Consider the following 12500-nt stretch of genomic DNA (forward strand, 5'->3'; position numbering starts at 1 on the left):
CAAGTCGATCCGCTCTCGTCTTCCACACTCCTCCCTTTGTGCTGCAAGTGCACACTCGGGTGACGTCACGAAAGTCAACGAGGGCACGTTAAATACAGAGATGTGTGTGAAAAGATTAGCATGAGACTCATCTGTTCAGCCCCCAAGCACACACACACACACACACACACACACACATATGGTGGCCAGGTTTCTGTCTCATGCTATTCTTAGCCTCTTGTAATTGACGCGTCGTGACAAGTTGTTGATTTTCCTCGACACACGTTCACCGTCTCAAGTTTTTTTCCTCTCAGGCGGAGTGTGTGAGGATGACGGACAGGAAACGACAGATCGGTGGCAGTTATTATGGTCGCGTCACACCGTCGTGCTCCGCAGTCATGCCGAATTACACTCAGCCGAACCCGACATGCAGCTCGGTTCAGCTCCGAAGCACAGCGACGTGTAAATACACTCCCACAGACCAATATGGCCGTCTTACACATCAACTTCCTGTTTCGGAACATCGTACCGTAGTTTAAAAACCGAGGAGAAATCCAGTTAGTTAGCTAGCAAGACGTTTGAAACGACGACTATGGGAAGCAATGAATTCTGGATCGTGATTGGTCAGAAGGTGTTGATTAGTTTTCTAGAACAGCAGCTCAGACAGTAGCGCACGTTTATATTAATGCACTCGTTCTAAGACATTATCGTCTCCATAGTAACAGCTCATAAAATGGATTAACCACCACGTGATGGAGGAGCTTTGCGGTTTCTCAGATTGTTTTGCTGAACTTTAAATGTAACTATAAATGGAGGCTGTCATCCTCTGTATGTTTTGTGTTTAATGTCTGTATTCCACTTTTATTTTACACATTCATTCACAAGTCTTACAAGTTCCATGTGGTTGTAAATGTTATTGTTTTACTGTTGGTGTTTTCTGTTGTGTATCGTTTTCCATCGTGGAACTCGGCATTGATCTGTGATTCGGTTAAGGTGTATTGTTGAGCAGAGTTAGGGTTAGGTTGAAGGTTAACGTTAGGGTCGAAGGTTAACGTTAGGGTCGAAGGTTAACGTTAGGGTCGAAGGTTGGCGTTAGGGTCGAAGGTTAGCGTTAGGGTCGAAGGTTAGCGTTAGGGTCGAAGGTTGGCGTTAGGGTCGAAGGTTGGCGTTAGGGTCGAAGGTTAGCGTTAGGGTCGAAGGTTAGCGTTAGGGTCGAAGGTTAGCGTTAGGGTCGAAGGTTGGCGTTAGGGTCGAAGGTTAGCGTTAGGGTCGAAGGTTAGCGTTAGGGTTGAAGGTTAACGTTAGGGTTGAAGGTTGGCGTTAGGGTTTAAGGTTAGCGTTAGGGTTGATGGTTAGCGTTAGGGTTGAAGGTTAGCGTTAGGGTTGAAGGTTAGCGTTAGGGTTGAAGGTTAACGTTAGGGTTTAAGGTTAGCGTTAGGGTTGAAGGTTAGCGTTAGGGTTGAAGGTTAACGTTAGGGTTGAAGGTTAGCGTTAGGGTTGAAGGTTAGCGTTAGGTTAGGGTTGAAGGTTAGCGTTAGGGTCGAAGGTTAGCGTTAGGGTTGAAGGTTAGCGTTAGGGTTGAAGGTTAACGTTAGGGTTGAAGGTTAGCGTTAGGGTTGAAGGTTAACGTTAGGGTTGATGGTTAGCGTTATGGTTGAAGGTTAGCGTTAGGGTTGAAGGTTAGCGTTAGGGTTGAAGGTTAGCGTTAGGGTTGAAGGTTAGCGTTAGGGTTGAAGGTTAACGTTAGGGTTTAAGGTTAGCGTTAGGGTTGAAGGTTAGCGTTAGGGTCGAAGGTTAGCGTTAGGGTCGAAGGTTAGCGTTACGGTCGAAGGTTAGCGTTACGGTCGAAGGTTAGCGTTAGGGTCGAAGGTTAGCGTTAGGGTCGAAGGTTAACGTTAGGGTCGAAGGTTAACGTTAGGGTCGAAGGTTAGCGTTAGGGTCGAAGGTTAGCGTTAGGGTCGAAGGTTAGCGTTAGGGTCGATGGTTAGCGTTACGGTTGAAGGTTAGCGTTAGGGTTGAAGGTTAGCGTTAGGGTTGAAGGTTAGCGTTAGGGTTGAAGGTTAGCGTTAGGGTTGAAGGTTAACGTTAGGGTTGAAGGTTAGCGTTATGGTTGAAGGTTAGCGTTAGGGTTGAAGGTTAACGTTAGGGTTGAAGGTTAGCGTTAGGGTTGAAGGTTAGCGTTAGGGTTGAAGGTTAGCGTTATGGTTGAAGGTTAGCGTTAGGGTTGAAGGTTAGCGTTAGGGTTGAAGGTTAGCGTTAGGGTTTAAGGTTAGCGTTAGGGTTGAAGGTTAGCGTTAGGGTTGAAGGTTAACGTTAGGGTTGAAGGTTAGCGTTAGGGTTGAAGGTTAGCGTTAGGTTAGGGTTGAAGGTTAGCGTTAGGGTTGAAGGTTAGCGTTAGGGTTGAAGGTTAACGTTAGGGTTGAAGGTTAGCGTTAGGGTTGAAGGTTAGCGTTAGGGTTGAAGGTTAGCGTTAGGGTTGAAGGTTAACGTTAGGGTTGAAGGTTAGCGTTAGGGTTGAAGGTTAACGTTAGGGTTGAAGGTTAGCGTTAGGGTTGAAGGTTAGCGTTATGGTTGAAGGTTAGCGTTAGGGTTGAAGGTTAGCGTTAGGGTTGAAGGTTAGCGTTAGGGTTGAAGGTTAACGTTAGGGTTGAAGGTTAGCGTTAGGGTTGAAGGTTAGCGTTATGGTTGAAGGTTAGCGTTAGGGTTGAAGGTTAGCGTTAGGGTTGAAGGTTAGCGTTAGGGTTGAAGGTTAGCGTTAGGGTTGAAGGTTAACGTTAGGGTTTAAGGTTAGCGTTAGGGTTGAAGGTTAGCGTTAGGGTCGAAGGTTAGCGTTAGGGTCGAAGGTTAGCGTTACGGTCGAAGGTTAGCGTTAGGGTCGAAGGTTAGCGTTAGGGTCGAAGGTTAACGTTAGGGTCGAAGGTTAACGTTAGGGTCGAAGGTTAGCGTTAGGGTCGAAGGTTAGCGTTAGGGTCGAAGGTTAGCGTTAGGGTCGATGGTTAGCGTTACGGTTGAAGGTTAGCGTTAGGGTTGAAGGTTAGCGTTAGGGTTGAAGGTTAGCGTTAGGGTTGAAGGTTAACGTTAGGGTTGAAGGTTAACGTTAGGGTTGAAGGTTAGCGTTATGGTTGAAGGTTAGCGTTAGGGTTGAAGGTTAACGTTAGGGTTGAAGGTTGGCGTTAGGGTTTAAGGTTAGCGTTAGGGTTGATGGTTAGCGTTAGGGTTGAAGGTTAGCGTTAGGGTTGAAGGTTAGCGTTAGGGTTGAAGGTTAACGTTAGGGTTTAAGGTTAGCGTTAGGGTTGAAGGTTAGCGTTAGGGTTGAAGGTTAACGTTAGGGTTGAAGGTTAGCGTTAGGGTTGAAGGTTAGCGTTAGGTTAGGGTCGAAGGTTAGCGTTAGGGTCGAAGGTTAGCGTTAGGGTCGAAGGTTAACGTTAGGGTTGAAGGTTAGCGTTAGGGTTGAAGGTTAACGTTAGGGTTGATGGTTAGCGTTATGGTTGAAGGTTAGCGTTAGGGTTGAAGGTTAGCGTTAGGGTTGAAGGTTAGCGTTAGGGTTGAAGGTTAGCGTTAGGGTTGAAGGTTAACGTTAGGGTTTAAGGTTAGCGTTAGGGTCGAAGGTTAGCGTTACGGTCGAAGGTTAGCGTTACGGTCGAAGGTTAGCGTTACGGTCGAAGGTTAGCGTTAGGGTCGAAGGTTAGCGTTAGGGTCGAAGGTTAGCGTTAGGGTCGAAGGTTAACGTTAGGGTCGAAGGTTAGCGTTAGGGTCGAAGGTTAGCGTTAGGGTCGAAGGTTAGCGTTAGGGTCGAAGGTTAACGTTAGGGTTTAAGGTTAGCGTTAGGGTTGAAGGTTAGCGTTAGGGTCGAAGGTTAGCGTTAGGGTCGAAGGTTAGCGTTACGGTCGAAGGTTAGCGTTACGGTCGAAGGTTAGCGTTAGGGTCGAAGGTTAGCGTTAGGGTCGAAGGTTAACGTTAGGGTCGAAGGTTAGCGTTAGGGTCGAAGGTTAGCGTTAGGGTCGAAGGTTAGCGTTAGGGTCGATGGTTAGCGTTACGGTTGAAGGTTAGCGTTACGGTTGAAGGTTAGCGTTAGGGTTGAAGGTTAGCGTTAGGGTTGAAGGTTAGCGTTAGGGTTGAAGGTTAACGTTAGGGTTGAAGGTTAGCGTTAGGGTTGAAGGTTAGCGTTAGGGTTGAAGGTTAACGTTAGGGTTGAAGGTTAACGTTAGGGTTGAAGGTTAGCGTTAGGGTTGAAGGTTAGCGTTAGGGTTGAAGGTTAGCGTTATGGTTGAAGGTTAGCGTTAGGGTTGAAGGTTAGCGTTAGGGTTGAAGGTTAACGTTAGGGTTTAAGGTTAGCGTTAGGGTTGAAGGTTAGCGTTAGGGTTGAAGGTTAGCGTTAGGGTTGAAGGTTAACGTTAGGGTTGAAGGTTAGCGTTAGGGTTGAAGGTTAGCGTTAGGTTAGGGTTGAAGGTTAGCGTTAGGGTTGAAGGTTAGCGTTAGGGTTGAAGGTTAACGTTAGGGTTGAAGGTTAGCGTTAGGGTTGAAGGTTAGCGTTAGGGTTGAAGGTTAGCGTTAGGGTTGAAGGTTAACGTTAGGGTTGAAGGTTAGCGTTAGGGTTGAAGGTTAACGTTAGGGTTGAAGGTTAGCGTTAGGGTTGAAGGTTAGCGTTATGGTTGAAGGTTAGCGTTAGGGTTGAAGGTTAGCGTTAGGGTTGAAGGTTAGCGTTAGGGTTGAAGGTTAACGTTAGGGTTGAAGGTTAGCGTTAGGGTTGAAGGTTAGCGTTATGGTTGAAGGTTAGCGTTAGGGTTGAAGGTTAGCGTTAGGGTTGAAGGTTAGCGTTAGGGTTGAAGGTTAACGTTAGGGTTTAAGGTTAGCGTTAGGGTTGAAGGTTAGCGTTAGGGTCGAAGGTTAGCGTTAGGGTCGAAGGTTAGCGTTACGGTCGAAGGTTAGCGTTAGGGTCGAAGGTTAGCGTTAGGGTCGAAGGTTAACGTTAGGGTCGAAGGTTAGCGTTAGGGTCGAAGGTTAGCGTTAGGGTCGAAGGTTAGCGTTAGGGTCGATGGTTAGCGTTACGGTTGAAGGTTAGCGTTAGGGTTGAAGGTTAGCGTTAGGGTTGAAGGTTAGCGTTAGGGTTGAAGGTTAACGTTAGGGTTGAAGGTTAACGTTAGGGTTGAAGGTTAGCGTTAGGGTTGAAGGTTAACGTTAGGGTTGAAGGTTAACGTTAGGGTTGAAGGTTAACGTTAGGGTCGAAGGTTAGCGTTAGGGTCGAAGGTTAGCGTTAGGGTCGAAGGTTAGCGTTAGGGTCGATGGTTAGCGTTACGGTTGAAGGTTAGCGTTAGGGTTGAAGGTTAGCGTTAGGGTTGAAGGTTAGCGTTAGGGTTGAAGGTTAGCGTTAGGGTTGAAGGTTAACGTTAGGGTTGAAGGTTAACGTTAGGGTTGAAGGTTAGCGTTAGGGTTGAAGGTTAACGTTAGGGTTGAAGGTTAACGTTAGGGTTGAAGGTTAACGTTAGGGTTGAAGGTTAGCGTTAGGGTTGAAGGTTAGCGTTATGGTTGAAGGTTAGCGTTAGGGTTGAAGGTTAGCGTTAGGGTTGAAGGTTAACGTTAGGGTTGAAGGTTAACGTTAGGGTTGAAGGTTAGCGTTAGGTTAGGGTTGAAGGTTAGCGTTAGGGTTGAAGGTTAGCGTTATAGTTGAAGGTTAGCGTTAGGGTCGAAGGTTAGCGTTAGGGTCGAAGGTTAATGTTAGGGTCGAAGGTTAGCGTTAGGGTCGAAGGTTAACGTTAGGGTCGAAGGTTAGCGTTAGGGTCGAAGGTTAGCGTTAGGGTCGAAGGTTAGCGTTAGGGTCGAAGGTTAGCGTTAGGGTCGAAGGTTAGCGTTAGGGTCGAAGGTTAACGTTAGGGTTGAAGGTTAGCGTTAGGGTCGAAGGTTAACGTTAGGGTCGAAGGTTAGCGTTAGGTTTGGAGATTAGAGGTAAAACTCTGTAAGTCTGTCAATTGTGTTTCATGACGCGTAAATAAACAATGTTTTCCTCCTCCGTCTCCATAGCAACAATCCAGCACATAAGTACTACTTAGCGACGGATCCGATGTCGGGGCAGCTGTATGTGTCCGATACGAACTCACGCAGGATCTTCAGACCCAAAGTTCTGACAGGGGTGAAGGAGCTGCTGCAGAACGCTGAGGTGGTGGCAGGAACTGGAGAACAGTGCTTACCCTTCGACGAGAACCGCTGTGGAGACGGAGGGAAGGCCACCGAGGCCCTGCTGCTGGGTCCTAAAGGTAACTGGGTTACATGTAACCACCTAAATATGTGCTGCACATGTACTCATTTACTTTCTTTCATTTGTTTGTGAGTGTATGTGTGTGTGTGAGTGTGTGTGCGTGAGTGTGTGTGTGTGTGAGTGTGTGTATGTGTGTGTGTGTGTGTGTGTGTGTGTGTGTGTGTGAGGATCTATAATGTCCACACTCTTGCTGTTAGGTTAAAACTGGAGGAATCACTCTGCAGATCTGCTGAGCAAATAAAACACTCACCTCATCACTCATACACACCCTCTGTTGACATGCTGTGTGTGTGTGTGTGTGTGTGTATGTGTGTGTGTGTGTGTTTTGTGCATTTTTCACTTTCAGTTTAACAAAGCACATTAGTCATAGTGTGGATAACAACACACACGCGTGCGCACGCACACACACGCATACTCACACACACACACACGCACACACACACATACATACACACGCACACACACGCACACACACACACACACACACATACATACAGACGCACACACGCACACACACACTTACACACACACAAAATGCTCTGTCACTTTGATTAGGTTGCTGGTCATGGTGCTGTGGGAATTTTTTTCCATACAATGGTGGCCAGCACGTGCACACACACACACACACACACACACACACACACACACACACGCGCACGCTCACACACACACAAATACAGAGTGTAAGCCGTCTTGGCTGAATACAAGAGTTATTTTAGCTATTACTGTCCCCATGGCAACAAACAGATGTTCAGTAAGCTCTGGGTTGGCATCTAACACACACACACACACACACACACACACACACACACACACACACACCATAAAATGTGATGGTGCTCTGTTATCTCTAATCAGCGTGGAATTCAAGTTTGATTTTGGCCTTTTGTGAGGAAAATCCACTGTCTGTCTGTGTGTGTGTGTGTGTGTGTGTGTGTGTGTGTGTGTGTGTGTGTGTGTCTGTGTGTTTGTGTCCTCCATAGTCCTTTTACCCTTACAAATTATTCAACACAGTCAAAGCAAAATGTGAATAATGCAACACAGGACACACTTTCATCAAGACCTGAAAAATGCAGGACCAAGCCCGACACACACTGCCACCATGTGTGTGTGTGTGTGTGTGTGTGTGTGTGTGTGTCTGTGTCTTTGCTGACACACACACATATATATATATATATATATATCTTGCTCCTTTTTTCCCACAGGCATTGCGGTGGATAAAAACGGATTAATCTACTTCGTTGACGGGACAATGATCCGCAAAGTGGACCGCAACGGCATCATATCAACACTACTGGGGTCAAACGATTTGACCTCTGCGCGACCTTTGACCTGTGACACGAGTATGCATATTGGGCAGGTATGTGTGACTCCTCCCCCAGTTCTATTATTCATACCACTGAACATGTTCTTAGAATATACTCTATATGAAAGCTAAAAAATATACAATATATAATACATTTACATTTTATAATCGAACTTCAGTGTTGTAAAGGTTTACATCTGATACATTTATAACAGTAATACTTGTTACATTCATATATATATATATATATAATTATGCATATTATACATATTGAAGTATTTTCCATATAAGACAGTCAGATGTATACATAATACATTTATATAACAACGTGCAACGACAAGAATACAGTAAATAATCAAATACATCCCATTTTACATGTATAATGCGTTTAAAATTATAGATGCGTATAAATATAAATAAATAACCTCATGATTGTACTGTAATGCAGTAGATCTTAAAAAAAAAAAAAAGTTCAATTAGGAACAGCAACTGAATACGACATAGTATTATAGAACATATTTATATTCTGTACGTTCTTAAAAACAAATATAATAATTTAAAAAAAAAATGCAGATTAATATATCTGTACAGATTTAAAAATTCTCTTTAAATAGTTAGTGAGGGAAAAAAAAAACATAATGTAGCTCAGATCATATTACAGTGATATTATATATTCCCTATGACACTTTTTTAATAATCACACACAAAATCATATTCGAACGTAAAGTGTTCCTAATCCCTGCTGAGCAAAATTCCCAGTGCAGGATTATTCCTGTAATATGAATAATATTATATTTACTCTGAATATATGATGATGAGGAACATGCAGCATACAGTGCACTGCTGGATCATTTATACTGCAGGTACGTCACGTGTAGAAATACCCGTATCCATAGCGGAGACTTTCAGCTGAGCGTCGTGTTTTAGAACGGACCTCGCCAACAGATCCGTTTCACACGTTTAATCATCGTCTCTGAGGTAAATCTGTCATCGTCGTGCGTGTGCAGAACGAGTCTCGATGTTGTCCTCGTGTAACGAGCGTGTTGTAATAATGAGTGTTTTATTATAGAGATCGTATCCACTGATATTAAATAAGAGCAGACGGACGCAGCGAGAAACGAGACGTCCAGCTTCCGTGATACTTTATGTACGTATATATACGTATAACCAGGTCGTTGTTTTTTTGTTGTTGTTGTTTTAAAAAGCAAATCGTCACGTTTGGGGTATTTTTTAAAGAAGACACGTTATTATTTCAGCCGGCGAAGTGAAACCGAATCACCGGCGAGTTAAAGCGAGTCACTTTTATGACAGTATGCATAAAACATTGAGCTAAACGCATTGCGTTCCCTCAGGCCTCGATGCAAAGCCATTACAGTGGCATTATACTGCCATTACTGTGACCAGCGCCTACAACGCATAAATACAATATGTTTATTTCAACACAGTGTTTATTACAGCGTTAATATTTGATTCCACTGAAAATAGACGCAAACTTGCATATCTGTGTGTGTGTGTGTGTGTGTGTGTGTGTTATACCGAACTCATCTCTCTCTCTCTCTCTCTATATATATATATATTTAAAAAAAACAACATACCGTGTTTAGTTTTTATTATAGCACTTATTTATATTCTGAAATCGACGCTGTGTGATACAGTAATGACATTATTAGGGAAATAAAGAGCCGTGAAGCGGTTGTGTACAATTATATATCGTCATTTTATATATCTATATATTTATGTTTGTGTATATGATAATGAAACACAAATATGTCTTGTTGGTTGAAATATATCTGCTGGTGTTTTGAAAGGCGAAGCGGCGGAAGTCGGAAATAAGGACGTGATGCAGCACGCGTTCAAAAGCTGGAACATGAGAACGTTTTGAGAATTGAAAAAAAAAAAGAATCTCATCTTGTACGCGTTTTAAAGAATTTAGAGCTGTTTAGAGAAATAAAAGGCGTTTCGAAGAAATGATCGAATGAGCTGTAAATGATTATAAATAATCATTTATTATTATTTATTTATTTATTTATTATTATTATTATAATATTCTGTATTGTTTTAAACTGATATCATTTTTGTTTCTCGTCATTAAGAAGGAATTAGAACGGAGGTGTGTTGATTTAAGAGCTGCTTGCTGACGTAGAGACCAAAAATAATTCTTTTCTTTTTTCTTTACATTTTTTTATTTTTTATTTTAATTATAGCGCACAGATTTCTTCTCCAGACAGAAATGTAAAACATTCCCTAAACATTTTGCTGACGCCTTTAAAAAAAAAAGCTGTGTGTGTTTGAAATGATAAACACCTCTAAATAGATCATATTTATTCATTCTTTTTTCTTTTTTCTTTTCTTTTCTTTTTTTTTTTTTTTTTAAAGAAAACTGCTCGTTGTTCATGTCGTGTTATTTGAGAATATTAGCTTAAGGAGAAAAAAATATATTTGTAAGTCAGCTGCAAGGTCGTTGTAAGTTTACAGTTTACAGTCCTTTAGTGTTGTCAGATCTCACACACACACATACACACACACACACACACACACACACACACACACACTGCAGTATATTGTTCTCTACACTGACGCTGTTCCGTGTTCCTCGGAAACTAAAACACACAGAAATTCCGTCAGGATTTTTTTTCTGTGTGGGTTAGACAGGTCAGAGAAACACACACACACACACACACACACACACACACACACACACACATACTCTTCTCCCGCCATGTGCAAAGGAGAACTACAGTGCCCCCATCTGTCTGTTTTAAAATAAAAAAGCTCATTCAGCCTCTTCATCAGTTCAGTTCTGTCCCTGATACAATAAAACGAAATTTCAGTGTGACGCTCGTCCGACTCCGTCTGATCACAGCCTCGGGAGTTTTTTTCTTTTTAAATTGGATGACGTTAACGCGCACTCGAGCACAGGGAAAGTGTTAGAGTGTTGAAGTGTGCACGTCAAGAGGATCACGCTCAGCCTTCAGGAATCATTCATTATATTCATAATGTAGAAACACAGCAGTGTCTGGTTTCCACATGAATAAAGCAGGTCGGACGCCGCAGCCCGGTGAAACGCCGTGGCTTGAGATCCCGCGTGGCTTGAGATCCCGCGTGGCTTGAGATCCCGCGTGGCTTGAGATCCCGCGTGGCTTGAGATCCCGCGTGGCTTGAGATCCCGCGTGGCTTTTACTTCTTTATGGAAGAAAAACGCGGTTTGCTTGTGGGGAAATGCGAGATTTCGTCTGAGCACCGGTTTGTCATCATGTACCTTTTCCTGTTATCAAGCTGCTGCGTGATTCTGTAGAATAAAGCAGAATGTTTCTGTTGATTCCTCGTTTTACACACAGGGCACTTTTTATCCACCGTCTACACACTTAGAACATTTCGAACGCTTACGTTTTATCTCTGGGGGAACGCGTATACAGACAGAGTGTCCTATAGACCAGTTTTCTAATGACAGTTCTCTACAGACAAAATATTATATGGACAGAGTTTTCTACAGACAAAATTCTCTATAGAATATTTTCTTTATAGAATATTTTGTCTACAGGAAATTTTGTATAGACAATTTTCTAAAGACATGCCTTTCTATAGATAGAATTTTCTACAGACAAAATTTCTATAGATGATTTTCTATAGACAGAATTTTGTATAGACTTCAGTTTTCTATCGGAAATTCTGTCTATAGAAAATTCTGTCTATAGAAAATTCTCTCTATAGAATATTTTGTCTATAGAAAATTCTGTCTATAGAATATTTTGTCTATAGAAAATTCTGTCTATAGAATATTTTGTCTATAGAATATTTTGTCTATAGAAAATTCTGTCTATAGAAAATTCTGTCTATAGAATATTTTGTGTATAGAATATTTTCTTTATAGAATATTTTGTCTATAGAAAATTTTGTATAGACAATTTTCTAAAGACATGCCTTTCTATAGATAGAATTTTCTACAGACAAAATTTCTATAGATGATTTTCTATAGACAGACTTCAGTTTTCTATCGGAAATTCTGTCTATAGAATATTTTGTCTATAGAATATTTTGTCTATCGAATATTTTCTATAGACAGAATTTTTATAGACAAAATTTTCTATAGACTTCAGAATTTTCTATAAACAGAATTTTCTATATACAGAGTTTTCCACTTAAAAAAACCCCACCCAGCTTGTCATGTTACCAAGAAACCACAAAGCGTAAACATCTCTCCTTAAAGTTACAGCCTTCCAGCGCTGACTGTTACAAAGTTCTGACACTGGAGTCCCCGTGAACGAGCCGTCACTATACAAACGACAAGAACGGGCGCGTTAATATAAACCTGTTCTAGAACGTCAATCACCACTTTCTGACCAATCAGAATCCATTATTCAGCAGCGCTGCAGTCAGCATCTATAATAAACATGTATGACATACTGACTTGACTGTATAGTGTGACTCGTATCGGCACATCGCTGACTCAGGTCTGGTTTTATATCATTCTGTATTTCCTCTGTTAATACTTTAAAGAAAAACAAACTTCATGCGGATCAATTAGCGGCGCCATCCGATCTCCAATCTCCTGTCCGACCACAGAGCACAGAATTTCATGTGAAAAATGAAAATGACACAAAACAGACGAACTCGATTGGCAAACCAAAAAAAAAACCCAGCCGTATACACGTTTATGAACGTTTTATCTTGTTCAGAAGATTAAAGCCCCGCAGATGAGTGGGCGGAGCCTCTGCACGCTGTACAATTAGTATATTTTTGTACGTTTTTGTCTCAAACTCACGGTCTATCGGATTAGCGGTGGTAGACGAGGACGCAGGTGGACACTGGAAGCTCAGTCATTTTGTCTCTTGGAGCTTTCAGACAAATGATGGATGATGTTTTTATGTTTCTTATTGCAGGACAGAAGGTAAAGTCTTATTTCCAGTACAGTCATCTAATATTTTAAGATGAACTTCATATATCCTTGTCCGTTTCAGCATT

At 42.2% G+C, this 12500-nt stretch overlaps 1 protein-coding gene across 4 annotated transcripts in view; it reads left to right on the forward strand.

Annotated features, from left to right (window-relative positions):
- The window catches only part of tenm3 (teneurin transmembrane protein 3), a 256963-nt gene that overhangs the window by 220052 nt on the left and 24411 nt on the right, over nucleotides 1–12500 (forward strand). For all 4 annotated transcript variants that reach the window (XM_053679906.1, XM_053679908.1, XM_053679907.1 and 1 more), the window contains 2 exons: nucleotides 5998–6230; nucleotides 7438–7592. In XM_053679906.1, the coding sequence (XP_053535881.1) occupies nucleotides 5998–6230; nucleotides 7438–7592 (388 nt within the window). The remainder of the gene's footprint in view (nucleotides 1–5997; nucleotides 6231–7437; nucleotides 7593–12500) is intronic.

Source organism: Ictalurus punctatus, chromosome 3 (genome assembly GCF_001660625.3).
Source record: "Ictalurus punctatus breed USDA103 chromosome 3, Coco_2.0, whole genome shotgun sequence".
NCBI lineage: Eukaryota > Metazoa > Chordata > Actinopteri > Siluriformes > Ictaluridae > Ictalurus > Ictalurus punctatus.